This window comes from Ctenopharyngodon idella, chromosome 15 (genome assembly GCF_019924925.1).
Source record: "Ctenopharyngodon idella isolate HZGC_01 chromosome 15, HZGC01, whole genome shotgun sequence".
Classification (NCBI taxonomy): Eukaryota; Metazoa; Chordata; class Actinopteri; order Cypriniformes; family Xenocyprididae; genus Ctenopharyngodon; species Ctenopharyngodon idella.
Window position 1 is genome coordinate 37,961,990 of NC_067234.1, and position 23,247 is coordinate 37,985,236.

The 23,247-nt window shown below is 37.2% G+C and overlaps 3 protein-coding genes across 13 annotated transcripts in view; 1 reads left to right on the forward strand and 2 right to left on the reverse strand.

Annotated features, from left to right (window-relative positions):
- cwf19l2 (CWF19 like cell cycle control factor 2) overlaps nt 1-8,628 on the reverse strand; it is a 28,177-nt gene extending 19,549 nt beyond the window's left edge. Inside the window, exons 1-4 of the mRNA XM_051861777.1 lie at nt 8,467-8,628; nt 3,896-4,006; nt 2,890-3,015; nt 2,594-2,704 (exon numbers count right to left, since the gene is read on the reverse strand). Of these exons, the coding sequence (XP_051717737.1) occupies nt 2,594-2,704; nt 2,890-3,015; nt 3,896-4,006; nt 8,467-8,562 (444 nt within the window). The 5' untranslated portion in view covers nt 8,563-8,628. The remainder of the gene's footprint in view (nt 1-2,593; nt 2,705-2,889; nt 3,016-3,895; nt 4,007-8,466) is intronic.
- The window catches only part of LOC127495189 (gastrula zinc finger protein XlCGF7.1-like), a 288,096-nt gene that overhangs the window by 180,205 nt on the left and 84,644 nt on the right, over nt 1-23,247 (reverse strand). For 6 of the 10 annotated variants that reach the window (XM_051861867.1, XM_051861865.1, XM_051861862.1 and 3 more), the window contains 2 exons: nt 20,564-20,812; nt 17,373-20,264 (listed from right to left, as the gene is read on the reverse strand). In XM_051861867.1, coding sequence (XP_051717827.1) covers nt 19,156-20,264; nt 20,564-20,648 — 1,194 coding nt within the window. In that variant the 5' untranslated portion in view covers nt 20,649-20,812 and the 3' untranslated portion in view covers nt 17,373-19,155. Of the gene's footprint in view, nt 1-17,372; nt 20,265-20,563; nt 20,813-23,247 lie in introns of those variants that run through there. The other 4 variants (XM_051861871.1, XM_051861870.1, XM_051861866.1 and 1 more) reach the window with 2 other exon arrangements.
- On the forward strand, nt 8,661-14,735 carry LOC127495192 (gastrula zinc finger protein XlCGF8.2DB). Of its 2 annotated transcripts, XM_051861879.1 has the most exons (3): nt 8,661-8,918; nt 9,348-9,537; nt 12,743-14,735. In XM_051861879.1, the coding sequence occupies exons 2-3, from the start codon at nt 9,435-9,437 to the stop codon at nt 13,720-13,722; spliced, it is 1,083 nt and encodes a 360-aa protein (XP_051717839.1). In that variant the 5' UTR covers nt 8,661-8,918; nt 9,348-9,434; the 3' UTR covers nt 13,723-14,735. The 2 variants fall into 2 exon arrangements, with proteins under 2 accessions (XP_051717839.1, XP_051717840.1); XM_051861880.1 differs by lacking the exon at nt 8,661-8,918 and having other exon boundaries at nt 8,979-9,537.

The following is a 23,247-nucleotide window of genomic DNA, read 5'->3' on the forward strand; positions in this document are numbered from 1 at the left end:
ATTCAACAATATGTAGTGATGGGCGATTTCAAAACACTGCTTCATGAAGCTTCGAAGCTTTACGAATAATTTGTTTTGAATCAGTGGTTCGGAGCGTGTATCAAACTGCCAAAGTAACATGAACTATTGAAGTTTCAAAACATTTATGACGGAACGAAGCTTCGTTTACTGAAATCATGCGATTTTGGCGCTCTGAACCACTGATTCAGAACAAATGTTTGTAAAGCTTCATGAAGCAGTGTTTTGAAATCGCCCATCACTAGATATTGTTGAATAAAGTCATTATTTTGTTTTTTTTGGCGCACAGAAAGTATTCTCGGGGCTTCATAACATTAAGGTTGAACCACTGTAGTCACATGAACTGTTTTAAATATGTTTTTTAGTACCTTTCTGGGCATCTGAAAGTGTTAATTATCTTGCTGCAATGCAGGCCTCACTGAGTCATCAGATTTTATCAAAAATATCTTAATTTGTGTTCTGAAGATGAACGAAGGTCTTACAGGTGTGGAACGACATGAGGGTGAGTAATTAATGACACAATTTTCATTTTTGGTTCTCTCTTTGGTTCTTTTTGGTTATCTCATTTTTAGTATCCTTGAGATAATTTTACAGTTTTTATTAGGGCTGTGAATTTAAGGTGTTAATTAGATGAATTAATTACGGAAAAAAAACAAGACGTTAAAATTTTAACGCATTTAACGCACTTGCCCTGCCCCCAGATCTACATAGGTCATCTGACATTTCATACAGTTCACTGTGTGATATATCCTATAGAATGCAGTTAGAAAGTCCATAAAATTCAAGATATGAAAGGCGAAAGGCGATCGATTTGAACCCCTTGAAGCGTACGACAGCACCGGTAAGATCAGAACGTTCACTCCTAAATTCAAATGTGCTTTGCTTGTCTAAGAAAATGATTCCTAAAACATCAGTTGACCATATGTTTACTTTCAATTTCATATTTCCATATGGATAAAAAAAAAATATTATGATATTTTTTACCCCAAAATTAAAATTCAGTCATCATTTACTCAACCTGTGTGATAAATTGTTGAATGAAATAAAATATTTCTTTCTGAACCTACTTTTTGTAATGTCTATTTGATGCTTTACACAATAATGACTTCAAATGATCTTTTAGGGATAATTTCTCAGCCAAATTTGATGTACGATAAATTTGCGATTAATTCGCTTATTTAATTGCCACATCATGTAATTAATTAGTTTAAAAATTGGAATAGCTTCCAAGCCCTAGTTTATTTATTTTTTTCTGGTTTCATTTTAATTTTCGTTAAAGTTTTAGTAATTTTGTTTTACTTTTTTTTTTTTTTTTTTTAAATACATCTAAATGTTTTTTATTAATTTTTATTTCAGTTTTAGTTGTTTTAGTACATCATGTTAAACTAAATGAAAATATGAAATCTTGCCTTGGCAACTAGCTGAAATATAGTAAGTTTAAGTTTTTGTATATTTTATTTGATTAATTTAGTTGGTCTTTTTATTTTAAGTAACGAAAATGCTTTTTAGGTTTGTTTTTTTGCGCATCCAGCAATTTATACAGTAAATGTTCATGTCTTCTTACCGAATAAAAAAATGATCAATCAAGCACAATATTTTATGCACATTTTAAGATTTTTTTCATTTTTTTATGCAATAATCCAAAATTCGCAATAAAACACACAGATGGAAACACAACTAATAAGATGCATCTTAAAAATACGATTCTATTCCCCGGTTTCACAGACAAGGCTTATCACAGACTAAAATGCATTAATGAGCCGTTTTAACTGAAAGTAACTTGCAGTGACATATCTTAAAATATCTCAGTGCCATTGTTTTGTCTCAAGATGTACATCAGTCATGTTTTTTCTAAGGCATTTTTATAAAAGCTACTCAAATGTCCTAACTGAATTAAAGCCTAAACCTGGCTTAATCTAAGCCCTGTCTGTGAAACCGGGCCTATATCTATTCTTTGCTGCTAAAGACAAACATTCTGGTGGGTGGAAAAGCATTTGTTTGTAATATGCATCACATTCTTCTTGTAAAGTTAACCTTTTGCATCTTCATCACGTCACTGGACGCACACATCGCATCAGATCTCACTGAAAACGAATGACTTCTGGTTACTTTGCAAATGGCTGTCAGCGTGACACCCCTTACGGCTCAGAGAGAGAAGAGAGAGCTCTTCAATTCCAGTAATAACAGTATTGAAGTTTCCACAAGTGGCTTTACTGTGTAGGACAACAATCACCCACTCTGACACGCACACACACTCCTCTTGCTCTCTCTTATAATCTCAATGTCTTTCTGAAGACTGTGATTACAGACCACAGCAAGGACAGTAATCGGATCACGCCGAACTGCTGTATGATTAATACAAAGCAGCACTGGAGAACACAAGACTTAGGTACAAATAACTATAAATCTGTCCTCGGTGAAAGCAAAAAAACTAATATAACGCAGCCAATAACATTTACATGGCTTAGCATTCACATCTATGGTGTTAATTGTGATTAAGGCTTTTCTTAAAAAAAGAAAATTGGAAAAAAACGAAGATCCGTGTGTGGAGCAAGTGGTGGTTTGCTGTTCTTACTTGGTTAGTACTGGCTGAGCTAGATGTGGGTGGGGCCTCATGCTCCGCCTTCCATGCCTTGTCTCCGCCCCCTGAAGAAAACGGAGCCTCCACCCACTCGTCCTCTGAGTCCTGAAAACAAATAAGGATCAACACCGGAAATAAATGATTTTGTACGCTACCACAACTTGCAAAAGCAATTGAAATTTACGGCAACATTTTTAGTCGTGCCATCTGAAATACCTGGAGAAGATAAAACGCAGTATTAAATGTGGCAATAAAATGTAAACATAATGTGAAAACATCCAAGCGCATACTTCAGAGCTGTCACAAGATGCATCTTCCTCTGCATTTTTCTCTTTCTTGGCTTTCTTCTTCTTCTCTTTCTTACTCTTTTTCGCTTTCTTTTCTTTTTTCTTTTTCTTGTTTTTCACTGAATGCTCCTGTGTGCAAAAAACAAACACAAAATGTGAATCCGGTGTGGAGAGAAATGAGAAACAGACACCAAATCTCACCAGGTATTGCTAAAGACAACATAAAACTTCCTTCACAGCATTTTAACTTCTACAATATGATATGTATATGTATTCACAGCAATATCAAATAAGTCGGGACTTAACTTTATGAACCAGGATTTGATTGGATTGTGAAATTTAAGGTACTGTATGATATTATTGGCCAATATGATTTTTCTCTGTCTGTGTGGCTTTAGTCAAGTCAGATATGGTAACTTTATATTATATTATATTATATTATAATATTTCCATTCAAAATTTAAGGGTCAGTTTTCAGCTATTTAAGAAATGAATACTTTCATTCAGTAAGAATGCATTAAATTAATCAAAAGTGGCAGCAAAAAAAATTATAATGTTACAAATTATTTATATTTCAAATAAATGCTGATCTTTTGAACTTAATCAAAGAATTTAAAAAAGTATATCACAGTTTCCACAAAAATATGAAGCAGCACAATTGTTTTCAACATTGATAATAATCAGAAATGTTTCTTGAGCAGCAAATCATCACATTAGAATGATTTCTGAAGGATCATGTGACACTGAACACTGGAGTAATGATGCTGAAAATTCAGCTTTGATCACAGGAATAAATTACATTTTTTTTTAAAAAATTCAAAAAGAAAACTGGTATTTGAAATAGTAATATTATTTCAGAATATTTCTGTTTTTACTGTATTTTTAATCAAATAAATAGTCTTGGTGAGCAGAAGAGATTTCTTTCAAAAACTAAAGTTATTTTATAAATCATCCTCAATTTAAAAAAAAAAAAAATTTCTTGTCATCTTTAATGAGTTTGACCTCTGACCTGGCCTATCTGCTGCAGTCGCAGGTCCACATCCGGAAGCATCCAGGTGTCTTCACCCCTGGCCTTCCTCTCAGCCTTCCTCCTCTCCTCTTTCTCATACTTCTCTTTAGCCTACAGAGAGAGAACGAAACAGGAGAAGTGCTGATTTCGGAAAACAGATAAGGATTACATGCTGTTTAAATTCTAATTACATATTTGCCTGCTGCATCCGTCCACTACACACGTGTGCTGCAGTGATAAAGGTTTGTCAGGTCGTTTCCTGTCGTAATGTGTGCACAGAGAAAACCTAACACAGATGGCAGAGTATGATGCACCGATCATGGCTTTTCATGGCCGATTTTGATGCGGGTTGCCGAATTTTTTTTTTCTTTGTTTAAGCAAAGTTTTTTTTTTTTTGCTCTATAACAGGCCAAACTGGCCTTAAAAAATATCTGTAGCTATTTGAAATGACAGGCAACCACTACACTTGTTTTTGAGTTAAATTCGATTGTATATTTTCAAGATTTAGGGGCCGTTTACACAACACTGTTTTCAACTAAAAACTGAAAAAAATTGTGCGTTTTGGCCATTCGTTTAGACGACAATGGCGTTTTTTTTTTGTTTTTTTTTGTTTTTGTTTTTAGGGGCCTGAGAACACAAACTTTTTTCAAAAAAGATTTTTAAAAATGATACCGTTATCGTCTCCACGTAAACTACAAAAACGCGAATTTGTGAAAGCGGTGAAAGCGGTTTTTAGTACATCACTGTCATGTACACGCATCCTTAAAGCGAAAACAGAATGAGCTGACTTTAGATTTGTGAAATTATGCTACATAAGACACCTGCACAAAACAAAAACAGCAGACGGACTGAATTGAAAATGCAAATTTACTCTCTGACAGTAGGTGGCGCTAATGGAAGTGCAGCAATTTCTTTGGGTATCACTGTAAACGAAACATCTGCGCTTATAAACACTATACGGAGGTAAGAGGAAAAGAAAATCACATCGGACTTTTCTGAAGACTGTCAGTTCCCTTCAGAGATACATTCATATAAACCCCCACCCCTAATTCAATATTTATCATTTTCTTCCAATATTTCGAGCATCACAAACAGTATTTTTTTTCTGCTGGCACATCCGTGTTCTCCTCTTTGCCTCTGTTTTCAGCGTGTCCCATCTCTGGCCTGTTTACAGACTTCGTAATTTTCCACACATATGACATTTTGGGAAATCATTGCAATGCAGTTTGTGTGCAAGTCCGGAATAGAGATTGGCCAAAATAAAACTAAAAATCGGTCAGTTCCGATTTACGACCGATGCACCTCTAGATAACACAGACACAGTATGTGTACTGAGATCTGGAAACATCAATGTTTGGAATAGCATACTACTACACCATTTCTGCAATTCGCACTGATATCCCAAATGACCTATTTTTGATCAAATGTGCAGTACGCCAAAAAACACAACATAAGTATATACATAAACATAAGTTTATTTCAGAGATGACCTCACTGGATTAAACATACACATAGTGAGGTCATCTGAACAGGTTCTATTTTGACATCAATGGTTCCATGAAGAACATTTAATATCCATGGAATCTTTCCATTCCACAAAAGGTTCTTTATAGTGGAAAAGGGTTCTACAGGTTTTTAAAATGTTCTTCACACTAAGAAAAAATTTTCTTTTTAGAATGTTCACTGAAAGGTTCCAAAAATGGTTCTTCTATGGCATCAGTGCAAAAAAGCCCTTTTGGAATCTTTTTTATTTATTTATTTTTTATTAAAGAGTGTACTAAACGTAGCAATGTACAGTACTTTGCACATCATATATTAAGTAAGCAGTACATGTGTCATATGCTAGCATTTCAGACTGACAGTCAAATATTTGTCAATGATATTGTCAAAATCAATGACTTTTAAAAGTTTTAGTTTTAGGTAACAAAACACAAACAAAAAAACAAACCAAACACACCAAAGAGAGAGGAAATAATGTTGAATTACACTGCAGCAACTTTGAATACATTTTAAAGGACTGAAAATAAATCAAATGGATCTAAACAGAGCAGCTGTCCTGTGTCTGTTATCAGGTGAGGACAGAGTTTACCATCAGCGGCCTGTTAAACAGCAATGTTTATATTCACCTGCTAATCGTCATTACACCTCAGGAGGAAATACATACACCCTGACATTATCCAAAAAGACAGAGAGAAAGCTCTTATTTATAGGGTTTTACCTGCAAATGACTGCAAATTTCATCCGAATTTAAAGGTTATGTATACATAACAAAACTATGCATACAGGAGGAAAACACTTCGTTGATACTCAACAGGCTTCAAATGCCGTCTTCTACTTTTGAACCCTTTTCATAATAGCTTATATCATATAAACAAACTGCAAATATTCTATTATGTTATTACTAATTAATCACAACTTAGCTATCATTCAAATTCGCACTTATGGATGACCATGTTCATCAGCTAAAAGGACAAACCTTGACTGTAAATGCACTATGGACTGATAGCGCCCCCTGAAGGTAGTTTAATGCCAGTTCATCTCAGAACTAACTAGTGACTGACTGATATCAAGCAGGCAGATTAAAGGCTAAAATATCAAGTGAATTTCATGCCATAATTAAACAAACAAATCCAGCATTTTGCAAACAAACTCAATCTGCTTTGCAAAGGGAAACTCGACTCACAAACAGAAAGCAATGTGCAAATACAAAGGCCTGTTTGAGCTAGAACGCAGGAGTAACAAATGTATTGTTTTACAAATAGAAATAAATATTTCACAAATAAATACAAACCATTCTACAAACTGCATATAACCTGTGAACAAATACCAAACCTATATCATATAAATGCTTACCTGTGTGTTAGAACTGTGAGACACTTGCCTTTTTATGAGATCTCTTGGGCTCGATTTTCTCACAAAGGTGTGCAGGCAGATTTTCTTACAAATGCAGTTGAGCAACTTCCTCCTACAAAACAGCAGATGGCGCTATGCTAGGGGATATTTTAGCACTAGAGAGCAAACGCAAATCCTGGCAGCGGCAGGTTGCAGCGCAACTTCTGGTGGCATCCGGTGGAGTAGTTTTTTTTTAAATAAAAGATGTGATAATGCATATTATATACCATAATATTTATATTTGTAAAACACAATACATTTGTTACTCCTCTGCATTTTCGCTCAAACAGGCCTTTGTATTTGCACATTGCTTTCTGTTTGTTTGCGAGTCGAGTTTTCCCTTTGCAAAGCAAATTGAGTTTGTTTGCAAAACGCTGGATTTGTTTGTTTAATTATGGCACAAAATTCACTCCATACTAAAATCCTATCAGAGTGTTTATCACAGGAGCTCAAATGTTCAGAATCTATGAAAAGTTAATCAAGTATAATTTTGATAAACAATACAATCCAATCGTTCCGCTTCATAATACCTCAATGAATCGTCAGGAGCCATGGGTATTATTTTTGTTTTGTCTGCATATGTTTTCTTGAATCTTGACGTGACGGCACCCATTGACTTCCATTATGTGAATCACAGAGGACCGCGGTTACAGCCAAAAATGTTCATTACTGTTCTACTAAAGAAACAAAAAAAAGTCACCTACATCTTGGATGGCCTGAGGGTGAGTAAATTAACAGCAAAATTTCATTTATGGATGAACTATCCCTTTAAGATAATCTGTAGAGCCATCAAAATAATCGAGACTTTACCTAGGATTGTTGGAAGAGGAGAATTGTTCTCAAAATCGGCCCAGTTATCTTGTAGTGTGTGGGTGCCATTTTGAGATGATGATGATTGTGACTACTTGGTCAATTAACAGTACTGTACCTGTTCCAAAAAATACTGACATCTTTGTCAATGGAAGAAAAACATATTTATATTTTAGAGTATGTTTTGAATACTGCGTGAAACATACTGATTTCATTTCAATTTTCATTTCATTTGGTATGATCAAATTACATCAAATCTTTTGATTTGTTGTGTATGACGTCGATGTGTACATGCATTTGATGATGTATGATGTCAGTTCTCCTCAAGATTACACAGATGTCCTAGCACTAACATTTGATAACCGAAGAACCATTTTCTACACAATTTATAGTATTTTGTCATTATGAAATATTTTGTGGGCTTGGCCATTTTTCTTAGAATTAATGACACTTGCTTTAATAATAAATCTGAAATCAGCAAATGTGCCTAATAAATGAAATAAATCTATTATAATCATGTATGAATGAAGCTCACGGCATCTACTACACAAATACTGACTCCCAGTAGATGTACATAATTAATGTAGCAAAATATTGGCAAATATTGGAAAAAATGCTACATAAATCAGCTCAGATGTTGAGGGATCATGTCTGAAACCAGCTTTAAGACATTTGGATACAAAACAAAACAAAACAAAAAAAATGCAAGAAAAAAGACATACATTCAGAATAAAACGATATATTGATTAAAGTGGAATGTAAACAGATCTGTTAAATACAACAATCGCTTCTAATTCTTCTAAGTCTTCAAGTCTTAATCTGACTGAATCTATCATTAGACGTGAGGTTAAAGTGTTTATTTGTTTTACCTGTTGTAAAACGTGCTCTCTTTCTTCTCTTTTGGACTCTTTTCTAGATTTAATGCTGTTTACGCTCTCAAAACTCACACCGCCGTACGCTGCCATGATGCTGCCGCAAACGCGCTCTCTCCACTGTCGTAAACATCTACCGTAATGCGACAGATGCTACTCGCTTGTTTCCCTCCAGGTGGCGCTGCCGCTGTATTCTATCGAGGAGCATTCAAATCTCAGGACGTTTTTAGACATTTCAACAATATTACAATCATATAAAAACAAGGTTTGGGAACTATGTGAGATACGTACAAAATACATGCATTGTTAAAAAGATCTAATCAAAAAAATCAGGCGTAGTACGGTAAGTGTTCACGACAGTGGAGAGCATTAGCATTATGAAATCGTAAAAGGCATTAAATACACAAAATCGGGAGGGGAGACGAGAGAGAGAACAAATACTTCAAAAGGTAAAACAAATAAACACTTAAAACAAACGTTTAATTGCTATGCATGTTGGCTATCTCTCATACAACATCTGAGCTCTTACTATGTAACATTTGTCAGTTTCAGATTAATTATATGCGTGTAAATTAATTATGCATATATGCATGAGATTAATTCATGCATTTATTATTATTATTTATGCGGAACTATACTGTGTTCGCTCTTATCACTGGAACAATCATAAATGATGATGACTAGCAATAGTATCACTGGGATTTTGACTCTTTTGTGTTCAAATATTTGCATGTGATTAATTATTCGGATTTAGGCCAAAGTATGCTCTTAAATGCAAAGAAAAATGGAGAAACTAAGACAAAAATACAAAGACTGTGTAATAAAATTGGGAAATGAAACAGACGTGTATTAACTTGCATTATTTTTGACTTTGGCAGACAAGATCATATCTCAACTGTCATCATACAAAAGAGGAACAAACAAGCAGGAGAAACTCCAGGTGTAACAAGTGAAATATATGTATTATGTATAGTATAGTGAAGACAGAGTTTGTCGAAGAGGAGAATGAGGACATCAGTGATCCAAAACCATCCAGAATGAAACATGAAGATACTGAGGAACAAACAGGTTGGTGTCCATTCTTGATTTTATATTGTTGACGGTGGAGGAGCATTAAGGTAACAAAGCTTCAGTTCAGAGTTTAGTGGCTGTATAGAAATTCAAAGGCAAATAGCCAGCTGACAAAAATATGTTCTAAGAATGTTTGACAAAGCTATGAAATTTCTGAATGTTCAAAAGTCCGGTTCTTTAAATGTTTTCAAAAAGTTTTTTGCATTTTGCAAACATCATGGGAATGTTACTTTTGAATGTTCTCTGAACATTCTGAAAAAATAGTAGTAACATTTAAAAAACGTTAGATGAACTTACAACTAAAACGTTTCATAAATAAAACCTTCCATGAATGATGTATAAGTAACTCTTATGTTTTGAGAACGTTATTAAGACCAAGGTAGGGTTGCATCAGCTCTTCGCAAGTTCGCAACTTAAATTGTGACTTAAAGTCCACACTAGAGGCTTAGTAACTACTAGCTAGTTTGTAACTAACTTTGTACTTTAGTCATTTGCACCATTTGTTCTTAAGGCAGAACGTAGCTAGTAGTTCGTAAGCTCTCCATAAAGTAATGTGTAAAGTTGCATAATATGAGGTTTACCCTCAATGATCCAATAGCAGCCTTTAAATATATGAGCAGAAGTTGTGTTGAAATGCTGTGAATTTCAGTTTATCATTCATTCTAACTTTTGCCTCACATAAAGGTAAAAATATGTTTCCATTGAAATACGATACTACGTAATCATGAATAACATAATAGATATTTTATATGTAAATAACATTCAGAAACTGTATTCGAATTTAAAAGGATAGTTCACCCAAAAATGAAAATGTGATGTTTATCTGCTTACCCCCAGGGCATCCAAGATGTAGGTGACTTTGTTTCTTCAGTAGAACACAAATTATGATTTTTACTCCAACCGTCGCGGTCTGTCAGTCGTATAATGCATGTCAATGGTAACTCCATCCATAAGAGTCAAAAAAACACGCACAGACAAATCCAAATTAAACCCTGCGGCTCGTGACGACACATTGATGTCCTAAGACACGAAACGATCGGATTGTGTGAGAAACCGAACAATATTTATATCATTTTTTACCTCTAATACACCACTATGTCCAACTGCCTTGAGCGCGCGCACCGCATCCGGTGCGTGAGGTGTGTACGTGCTCTGGCGTAGTTTTAGGATTAGTCCACTTTCAAATAAAAGTTTCCTGATAATTTACTCACCCCCATGTCATCCAAGACGTTCATGTCTTTTTTTCTTCGGTCGAAAAGAAATTAAGGTTTTTGATGAAAACATTCCAGGATTATTCTCCTTATAGTGGACTTCAGTGGTCTCCAAACGGTTGAAGGTCAAAATTACAGTTTCCCTGCAGCTTCAAAGGGCTTTAAACAATACCAGACGAGGAATAAGGGTCTTATCTAGCGAAACGATCTGCCATTTTCTAAAAAAATACAAATGTATACGCTTTATAAACACAAATGATCGCCTTGCACATGCTTCCGCTTTCCGTATTCTTCAAAAAGCTTACGTTGTATGTCCTACACCTTCCCTATTTTACTTACGGAAAAAACGCAACTGGCACCGCGTTTGTTTCGTAAGTTCCCTCATTTGTGTTCTACTGAAGAAACAAAGTCACCTACATCTTGGATGCCCTGGGGGTAAGCAGATAAACATCAAATTTTCATTTTTGGGTGAACTATCCCTTTAATAAGGATCAATAAATAAACACTGATACAAAAAACAAGAAAAATGACATTTATTTATTATGACTGATTTTATTTGACTGATGCACTACATGGAGCGATGCACACAGTGCATGGTCTGTTTAGGACGGGTTCTTGTTGAAGAGTGGCTAACAATGTGATTTATTCACATAATTTTCTCTCTTTTAAAATGTAAATGTCAGCATTATCATATATGTCTCAGGTAAAACAAGAGCTTATTGATGAATGAATTGATGATTTTTTGCTAGTTTCAGCCCGACGCAGTTATCATTTTCACGTCCTGCACCACGTTGTTTAAATAGCAAATGCATTTGCGCCCATTTGTGCACCCATGGGCGTGTTGGTCTGAAAACGAGGTGTGTTCAGGCGCATTGTTGGCGTGTTGCTATTTTGAGGCAACTGAAATAGACTGCGCCATTGACCAACTGAAACCCGGTCTAAAGTCAATGCCGCAATATTTGTTTTGTTATATAGGCGCGTTAGTAATATGCGCCTATATACTGCTTGTTACACACACAGGGACGCGCAGCAGCACACAAACATGCCAAATATTAAAAATAAAAGGATCACAGTTTATTATTGTGTGCATAAAGATAAAAATGCTTTGGTGGAATCCGGCTTTTCCCGTAGATGGTCTGCTCGCACACTTTAACCTCGAGCACGAGCAGATCTATTTCCTCACTAGAGAAGTGTTCAGTTTTTCCGCTTGCAAATTCCGCCATGTAAATAGCAAATCCGCCATGGTGCAAGCGCAACTGGCTTTTAAAGGGAATGCGACATGAGACTCTGATTGGTTTATTGCACATTACATCCAAAACACAGCCATTACTCATTAAGAGAATAGGGACAACCCTTTTAGACCATGCACCGGGTGTGCCGATCATTTTTCCCGTCGTTAAACTATCAAAAGTGGATTCGGACACGCGCCTAAGCACCATGTGCGCTTTAGACCATGCGCTTAGATCGTTAAAATAGGGCCCTGTGAGTGTGTGTTAGAAATCAGGAATGGTGAGAGAACATTGTGCTTGGTATGTTTTTTGTCTTCAAACCAAACTTGGGTTTTCAGCTGACAAAGTTCAAATCCCGTCTGGATAGTGCGCTTCCCATAATGTTTACGCATTAGGTCAGTAGGCGGAGAGTAGATGGTCTTTTGTGTTTGTTCGAACACATTCGACCACATGAGTGTTTCCAATATGACAACGATCCAATTAAATGTGTTTTCGACTACCTCTGTAAGTGATCGTAAGTGGACAATCTCAAAACGTTTCAGACCCCGTTTACACTTGTGTTTGCGTTGTCCACTTGTGATCCGATTAACCAAAACACATCTTAATACCAGGTGTAAACAGGGCCTAAGTTTAATGGTGCACCGCAAAAATATTTAGCAGTGCGTAAGTTGTAATTTTAGCACATCAAATACATGATACATTTGTTTATTGAACTCATTTATTATGGAGTTATTTTGTGTGTGTTCATTGTAAACTTGACAGACATAAAAGAAGAAAGTGAAGAGCTCAATGAAGTGGAGGAGAAACATCCATATCAGGAACCTTTCATGACGTGTTCAGAGACCGAGAAGAACGTCTCGCTGAAAAAAACTCAAAGAACCGAAGCCAAAAACTCCTTCACGTGCCCTCAGTGCGGAAAGAGCTTCACACGAAGAGACAGCCTTAAGGAACATCTAAGAATTCACACGGGAGAGAAACCTTTCAGCTGCCACCACTGCGAAAAAACTTTCACGCGTAAAGAGAGCCTGAAGTATCACTTGCGAATTCACACCGGAGAGAAACCATACATGTGCCATCAGTGCGGAAAGAGTTTCACGTTTAAAAACAACCTCAAAGTTCACGTGAGAGTCCACTCCAGGGAGAAGCTGTTCATCTGCCCTCAGTGCGGAAAGGGCTTAACATGTAAAAAAGGCCTTAAGGATCACATTAGGGTGCACACTGGAGAGAAACCTTTCAAATGCCATCACTGCGGAAAGACGTTCAAGTGGGCGCACAGCCTCAATAATCATCTGCACTCTCACTCTGGGTTGAAGCCTTTTAACTGCGTTCATTGTGGTGAAGGTTTTACTTCATCATCCATTCTGAAAAACCACCTGAAGGTTCACACAAATGAGAGGCCGTATGTGTGCTCCTTGTGCGGAAAGAGTTTTATATGGCCAGGCAATTTTAAAGAGCACCAGAAAAGACACACTGGTGAGAAAGATCATGTGTGCTTTGAGTGCGGCAAGACTTTTACCACAGCGAAACGATTGAAGGAGCACCAGAGAATTCATACGGGAGAAAAGCCATACAAGTGCTCGCATTGTGACAAGAGCTTCACTCAGTCTGGATCGCTGAAAGTTCATGAGCGAGTTCATACTGGAGAGAAGCCGTACCACTGCCCATCGTGTGGGAGGAGTTTCTCTCAATTAACAAATCTTGTCACTCATATTAAAAAGCATTGCAAGAAATCATCACAGTGAGAAGGTATTTTCATGTCCTAGTGAATTACGTGGGATGAACCAAACATGTTTCTCCTAAACCAATTTTTACAGTGTAAATAAGTTTCATTTTTATGAGGTTGTGCTTGCTTCATTAATGTCATTAATTTATTTAACCTGTTGACAGTCACCCGCCTTTTTGAGCATAGATCTGAATTAAAATCATTAAAGTGTAAAAAAGCTATAGAAGGTCAATATTACTGTAATGTTCTGAACTAAACATTTTTTATTTTATTAAAATATATATATATTTTACAAAATAATTTGGACTAGAATATCAAAGCCATGACTGCATCCGAAATCGCATACTTCTCTACTGTATAGTAAGCGAAAAGCATTATGTGACAAAAGAAGTATGTTCAAACTCACATTACTCATTAAAGAGTAAGCAAAATGTACCTGTTGATCTACTACTTCTGGAGAGATTCTGAGGTGTGCATTCGATGGACACTTTACTATCCCAGGAGGCCACAGGAAAGGATTTGTGAATGGCGGTGACGCGACGCAACTGGAAGGTCACGTGATAAGGGCAACATGGTGAATGTAGTACATCCGGATTACATTCATACTACACACACTCAAACTATATAGAACATACTTTTTTTTAGCAGTTATGAAATAATTACTTGTTCGAAATATGTCATTCCCATTCCTACTCGAGAGTATGCGATTTTGGATGTAGGCCGCCCCATATGCCTCGCCAAGTTACGTTCCAAATTTGAAGTTGATATCACAAAAATTGTGCCTACTAAAAAGTTTTAACTGTTTACATGGTAACACAGTGTCTGATTTTAAAATGGTTTTCACAGGATGAATTTTGAGTGTTTAAGCTTTTGAATATCTAATTTATGATGATTACTAAAATATGCAATGGGGGAAAAGGCAATAACAAAAAGGGCGAGACTATGATAGTTAACAGACTATATTTAGAAGTTAATGTGTTGTGTAAAAAATGCTGACTGTACATGAGAATTAAAAAAGGAAAAACATGCAAAATTGAGTGATTTTTGAGTATATTGAGAGACCTGCTTAATGAATTCAGTGAACAAACTAAAGGCCTGTTTACACCAAGGACGATAACTATGACGATAATGATAAAGACTTAGTTCTAAAAATCGTTCTAAATTTAAAAGAACAGCAAGATACACAACACCACAGCTATAATAACGGCACAGAGAAAAGATATCACTGGAATCTGAATCAGAACGAATTTTTTACAGTCAATGTAAACCTTGACAGCCAATCAGAATCCACTACGCTTTAAAGAGCTCATGCATTTAAAGTGACAGATGACAAAACTGCAGCACGCGCTTAGAATAAACAACGATATCGTCCACTGGTGTGGACGCTAGTTATCGTTATAGTTATTGTTCTTGGTGCGATAGGACCTTAACTCTTGTATTCCATTTTATTTATTATTATTTATTATTATTTTACATTCCCAGGCTTCAGTTGTGACCTAATATTATTCTTAGCTTGCACGTGCACAGTAATAAGCTGTGCATTTACAATTCTGAAAGCAAAACCATTATCTTTTACTACATTCGGTAATGGTTTAGCTATATTTTTGAAAAGATGAAAGGCAATTTCTATCATTTCTAACACCACTGACAGCTCCTGTAATGCATGTTTCATAACTGCTGGTTTGAGAAACTGATCATTAAACATCTTGACGTGGCACACTAAAAAAAACTGTAAAAAGTATAAAAACTTAAATCATTTAAGTTGATATGGAGGTGAATTCAGGTTGACTGGGACATTTGCAAAAAGTGTCCTAATCAACCTGAAGCATAAATCCCACAAAAATTATAAGCTCATTATGACGCCCCTCAGATAACCAAAATTTGAAGAAACTGCAAACAATTAATGTAAGAATAAAAAAAAAATAAAGCATAAATACAGAAATAAATGTATAAATAAGAACAGATCAGTTTCATCGGTTTGTCTACATAGGCTAAAGCATTTCCATTAATGTGCGTTTCAAGACTGATGAATAAAATGTCTTCTCGGCCCAATATAATGACAAAAATAAAAGTATGCTGTGCTGACAGCATCTTTATTTAATCTGCAAGCAAAGAATATTTTTAAAATGCCATATTGTTTTTTTTGTTTTGTTTTTTGTAAAGGAAAATAGCATGGAATATTTTAAATAGCCTAGGTAAAATAATGTTATTTTATAATCTACTTAATTAGAAAAGTAGAACATACATCGATGCCTAATGACAGCCAAATATAAATTTCCCCAAAATGATCAATGAAGTAAATCATTCATTTACCCATCTAAAATAGACTTTATACATAAAGATGACACGATATTTAGTAAAAATGAATACATGTGCTAGTAATAATAATTGCTCATTAATATAATTATACTTAATCACTAAATATTAAACTGACAGCAATGAATTTTGCATATATTTACATAGACCCTTACGCTGTACGCTGCCATGTTGTTGCCGCAAACGTGCTCACAACTGTAGTGAACATCTACCGTACGGCACATGTGGGTGTCGCATTGAGCAGCTAATCATCCCTTTGTGATGTTAAATTGCGAAGATCTAGAGTTTTCGCTGAAGGGCGTGTCCGTGGCGGCCTGACAAAAATTCGATGTTTCGCCATGAAACAGGAAGTTGTTTTAACTTGGGTATACAATTTCCGATCTGCCCCAAACTTCACGTTTTATTAGAGTCCTGGTCTGAAGACATCTACATGGCAATATTCAGTTACAGTCAAAGCGCCACCTGTTGGCAGCAGGAAGTGTGGCACTTTGAAATGACTTTGCCATAATTCTCCTGTATTTACTCGCTTACATGCATGTCGCCCACTGTTCACTGTTTCCTGAGGCCAACGGGTGGCGGTGAGCCCGGGTGCGAGGGCCCTTTCATCGCTGCTTGCAGCTTTAATTATTATTGTAATGTTATGTGCTTTGAGACATGAGGTAATTTAACAGCGTCTCTCATGACGCTTTTTCTCCCTGCTGTGTGCGTTCATGTTTTGAAGGAGGCGTGGCTTTGGAGATGCTCTGATGGGAGGATGGGATCTTATGCTTTCAAAGCTAGCTCACTATTGCTAGCCTCTCTGAAAATGACCTACCCTTCCTTTAAGCCTGGTGATTACATTTATTGTATGTGAGAAAATAAAATAATATATTTGAAAGTATTTTTAGTATTTTAAATACAAAATACTTTCTCTCAAAGTATTTAATTGCAAATTACATTTGATTTTTTTTGTTGATAAGGAAAATACAAATTACAAAATACTCAAAAGTAATTAAATATGTATTTTAAATACATTTAATTAAAATACTGCCCATCTCTGATCACAGCGCTACATACCTTGGATGCTGGAGAAATTTTACCACATATGAATGCATCCAAATGTTATTCCTTAAGTAGCTTTTCTCTCCGTTACAACAAAAGCACGACTACAGTTGTTAGCAGTTAGCACTAAACATTATCCACAAGACGCGTATGTATGTAAATTCAGTCTCATGTCACACAACAGCAGATTCGACTAGGAGCAGATACCTGAAAATATAATTTTGAGTTTTGACTAGTCGAATCTGAATTAGAAATACTGTGTATGTGTTGTAAATTGTATTTAGATGTCAAAACATTATGAGATACCTTAAATCATTTTCATTAAGCAACAGAAGTTTTATTCAATGATGTTGGACTTGATGTGGCACTTGAAGGGCATGCAAGTTTTTTTCATTGATGGAAAAAAAAGAGTTTACATTTATAAAACAAAACATTTAACAACAATGCACCTATTATCATCAGAATACAGAGAAATAAATAATAATTTGCTAATGAGAAAAAAAGATGAATAAGAATGAAAAGAGGAAAAGGAGAGGAAAAAGAACATGTGGCTAAGAAATTAATTTATACATCATTTAACTTCAGGTAGACTTCAATAACAACAGAGTCCATCTAGATAAGAAGCAAAATAAATAACAAGTAAATTACATTAGTTAGCAAGTTAAAATGTCTCTGTCTAGCCTGTATTGTTTTGGGTTATCAGTAGAAGTACTTGGTCAAACTTATATGCGACAAAGTCACTACCAGACCTGTTCAACAAACACAGACCGGAAGTTAACTTTGGGCCAGGCGCGTAACCGTGGCAACACACAAAACCATCTATATGATATGGAGTTTATCCTAAAAGCACAATATTTTATCTCACACAATTTACTTGAATGTATTTGACATGAAACCAATGTTGCTCACTTGCAACAGACAACGATCAGACATAACATTATGAGCACTGACAGGTGAAGTGAATAACACTGATTATCTCTTCATCACGGCACCTGTTAGTGTGTGGATATATGAGGCAGCAAGCGAACATTTTGTCCTCAAAGTTGATGTGTGAGAAGCAGGAAAAATGGGCAAGTGTAAGGATTTGAGCGAGTTTGACAAGGGCCAAATTGTGATGGCTAGATGACCGGGTCAGAGCATCTCCAAAACTGCAGCTCTTGTGGGGTGTTCCCGGTCTGCAGTGGTCAGTATCTATCAAAAGTGTCCAAGGAAGGAACAGTGGTGAACCGGCGACAGGGTCATGGGCGGCCGAGGCTCATTGATGCACGTGGGGTGCGAAGGCTGGCCCGTGTGGTCCGATCCAACAGACGAGCTACTGTAGCTCAGATTGCTCAAGAAGTTAATGCTGGTTCTGATAGAAAGGTGTCAGAATACACAGTGCATCACAGTTTGTTGTGTATGGAGCTGCATAGCCGCAGACCAGTCAGGGTGCCCATGCTGACCCCTGTCCACCGCCAAAAGAGCCAACAGTGGGCACGTGAGCATCAGAACTGGACCACGGAGCAATGGAAGAAGGTGGCCTGGTCTGATGAATCACATTTTCTTTTACATCACGTGGATGGCCGGGTGTGTGTGCATCGCTTACCTGGGGAACACATGGAACCAGGTGCACTATGGGAAGAAGGCAAGCTGGCGGAGGCAGTGTGATGCTTTGGGCAATGTTCTGTTAGGAAACCTTGCATCCTGCCATCCATGTGAATGTTACTTTTACACATACCACCTACCTAAGCATTGTTGCAGACCATGTACACCCTTTCATGGAAATGGTATTCCCTGGTGGCTGTGGCCTCTTTCAGCAGGATAATGTGCCCTGCCACAAAACAGAAATGGTGCCACAAAACGAGTTTGAGGTGTTGACTTGGCCTCCAAATTCCCCAGATCTCAATCCAATCGAGCATCTGTGGGATGTGCTGAACAAACAAGTCCGATCCATGGAGGCTCCACCTCGCAACTTACAGGACTTAAAGGATCTGCTGCTAACATCTTGGTGTCAGATACCACAGCACACCTTCAGGGGTCTAGTGGAGTCCATGCCTCAGCGGGTCAGGGCTGTTTTGGCAGCAAAAGGGGGACCAACACAATATTAGGAAGGTGATCATAATGTTATGCCTGATCGGTGTATATTCATATGAGTGTGAAGGCTTGATAAACGTCTAAAACTCTTCTCACACTGAGTACAGTGGTACGGCTTCTCTCCAGTATGAAGTCGCTCATGTGATTTAAGGTTTCCAAACTGAGCAAAACTCTTGTCACAAGATGAGCACTTGTAAGGTTTTTCTCCAGTATGAATTCTTTGGTGCCGTTTCAGTTGGGCAGTTGTAGTTAAGCTCTTCCCACAGTCACAACACACATGATCTCTTACTTTATTATGTGTTTTCTGGTGCTGTTTATAACTGTTCAGCAATAAAAAACACTTTCCGCAGAAAGAACACACATAAGGCTTCTCATCTGAATGAACTTTCAGGTGTTTGTTTAGATGTGATGACGAAATGAACTTTTTACCACACTGATTACAGTTAAATGGCTTTTCTCCAGAGTGAATGCGCAGATGATGTCTGAGATCTGATGTACGAGAAAAACTCTTCTCACACTGAGTACAGTGGTACGGCTTCTCTCCAGTATGAACTCGCTCATGTGATTTCAGGTTTCCAGTCAGAGTGAAACTCTTGTCACAGTATGAGCACTTGTAAGGTTTTTCTCCAGTATGAATTCTTTGGTGCCGTTTCAGTTGGGCGGGGGCAGTAAAGCTCTTCCCACAGTCACAACACACATGATCTCTCACTTCATTATGAGTTTTCTGGTGTTGTTTAAAACTGTACAGCCATGAAAAACTCTTTCCACAGAGAGAACACACATAAGGCTTCTCACCTGAATGAACTTTCAGGTGTTGTTTTAGATTTGATGACGAATTAAAATCTTTACCACACTGATCACAGTTAAATGGTTTTTCTCCAGAGTGACGGAGCAGATGATGTCTGAGACCAGATGCTTCAGAAAAACTCTTCCCACACTGAGTGCATGTATACGGTTTCTCTCCAGTGTGAATTCTTAAGTGTGTCTTTAGGTTTGCTTTTAGACTGAAACTCTTTCCACACTGAGAGCAGGTGTATGCCTTTTTGGATTTTGTTCTTTGAGTTTTGATGCTCTGCTGTTCCTCGTCCGTTTCATTCAGTTCATGTTTTTTCGGTTTCATCTCCATCCAGTCTAAAATAAATATTTTATGTGGTTAAAATAAGTTCAAGTGAACACTGATTTAACAGAAGAAAGCAACAGAGTATCAAGTATCAGATCTTTGATGTGCTAAAGGTTAGTCATTTTCTTATTAATCCATTTAAAATGTGGAGGACAACAGCTATTCAAGATCATGTTCATTTAGATGCACTTTCTATATCATTTATAATCTCTAATTTGCTCACTAAGTCACAGCCACCAAATCTGTTAAACTGAAGCTTAACCTAAATGTTTAAACTGTCAACAATAAAGAATCAAGAACAGACACCAACCTGTTTGTTCCTCAGTATCTTCATGTTTTATTCTGGATGGTTCTGGATCACTCATGTCTTCAATCTCCTCTTTAATAAACTCCATCTTTAACAGTCACACAGATTTCAGCTGCTACACCTGGAGTTTGTCCTTCTCTTGTAGGATGATGTGAATATTCCCAGTATTTATTGGTGAATTGTTGTGGGAGGAGCTTCACTGCAGGTGTGAACTGTGATCACTGTGTGATACTGACGCCCACAGGACCACATCTGGAAAAATCAAAGATAAGTTACTGAATTTATACTGGATTACTTTAACATCAAACACATATGATGTTTGTAACGAAGTAAAAATAAAGACCATTTTGATGGTTGCATACACTATATTGCAAAAAGTATTGGGACACGCCTCCAAATCATTGAATTCAAGTGTTCCAATCACTTCCATGGCCACAGGTGTATAAAATCAAGCACCTAGGCATGCAGACTGCTTCTACAAACATTTGTGAAAGAATGGGTCGCTCTCAGGAGCTCAGTGAATTCAAGCGTGGTGCCGTGATAGGTTGCCATCTGTACAATAAGTCCATTCGTGAAATTTTCTCACTACTAAATATTCCATCGTCAACTGTTAGTGGTATTATAACAAAATGGAAGCAATTGGGAACAACAGCAACTCAGCCACGAAGTGGCAGGCCACGTAAAACTTCGTGTGGCCTTCAGATTAGCTCAAGAACAGTGCGTAGAGAGCTTCATGGAATGGGTTTCTATGGCCGAGCAGCTGCATCCAAGCCTTACATCACCAAGTGCGATGCAAAGCGTCGGATGCAGTTGTGTAAAGCACGCCGCCACTGGACTCTAGAGCAGTGGAGACGTGTTCTCTGGAGTGACCAATCACACTTCTCTGTCTGGCAATCCGATGGACGAGTCTGGGTTTGGCGGTTGCCAGGAGAACGGTACTTGCCTGACTCCATTGTGCCAAGTGTAAAGTTTGGTGGAGGGGGATTATGGTGTGGGGTTGTTTTTCAGGGGTTGGGCTTGGCCCCTTAGTTCCAGTGAAAGGAACTCTTAATGCTTCAGCATACCAAGACATTTTGGACAATTTCATGCTCCCAACTTTGTGGGAACAGTTTGGGGATGGCCCCTTCCTGTTTCAACATGACTGCGCACCAGTGCACAAAGCAAGATCCATAAAGACATGGATGAGTGAGTTTGGTGTGGAGGAACTTGACTGGCCTGCACAGAGTCTTGACCTCAACCCGATGGAACACCTTTGGGATGAATTAGAGCGGAGACTGTGAGCCAGGCCTTCTCGCCAACATCAGTGCCTGACCTCTCAAATGCACTTATAGAAGAATGGTCAAAAATTCCCATAAACACACTCCTAAACCTTGTGGAAAGCCTTCCCAGAAAAGTTGAAGCTGTTATAGCTGCAAAGGATGGGCCAACTCCATATTAAACCCTATGGATTAAGAATGGGGTGTCATTAAACTTCATGTGCATGTAAAGGCAGGCGTCCCAAAATATTTGGCAATATAGTGTATGATAACATCCTAAGCTGTAAAATGACCTTGTAACACTAACGAGTCACATGACACCAGAGAGAAAAAAAAAAAAAATGGCTAATTGGGCCCAATTTGGACATTTTCACTTAGGGGTGTACTCACTTTTGTCCAGTGGTTTAGACATTAATGGCTGTGTGTTGAGTTATTTTGAGGGCACAGCAAATTTACACTGTTATACAAGCTGTACACTCACTACTTTACATTGTAGCAAAGTGTCATTTCTTCAGTGTTGTCACATGAAAAGATACATTAAATATTTACAAAAATGTGAGGGGTGTACTCACTTCTGTGAGATACTGCATAGATATATAGGCCAACATGGCTTAGCAAACGATATGTTCAAATAACATCTTCCTCTGGCATTCCAAAGTAATGAATATGATTGAAAAATATTTTCTCCCTTCATGCGCTCTCTGTTCTTTGCGGTGTCTCCTCCTAGCAGCAACAATTGCAGCCATGTCGCAAAATGGGTTAAGACATGCTTTTTTTGGGTGTTAAATAATGGCGCAAATACTAGTAAATTGACAAACACAAATATTAGTAAATCGCGTTGCATGATTCATTTAAATACTCTCCTCCCATACATTTTGCGTCTGAAAGGGAAACTCCTACAAATGCATATGCAATAAGGTCAGTCGCTAAAACAACCCTGTCCACGCTTTTTTGCACTGCATGTAAATCCCAAAAGGCAACCTCCCCCAGTTTCTCTTGAAGCCAATACGGAAATGACTTAAACTGCAATTCATCGACTGGCCGCTAGGGACAGGCTCCAAAAGAGAGCAGAATCTCATTGAGTCCCATGTTAAAATGTCCAACTTTACAGCAGAAAGAAACAACAAAAGCATTAAAAGCATTAAATCCGTGAAATACTGATATACTGTCAATTGTTTACGTCAGATTTCGCCTGGACAATCTGCTCTCCAACATCTTTCTTCAATAAATTACTCAATCTCAGCACTGCTTATGTTGCAAAACTGAATACGATTGTATACATTAGACTCTCACAAACAAATGAGCCTGCCTCCAAAGTTTCTTTTTTAAAACAAAGTGATAGTTTCACTTATAATATCCAAGCAGTGCTGTCAGATTTAGTGACATCTTGACAGGCCTATTCTTCAGCTATTGTCATTGTTGTAAATCTTG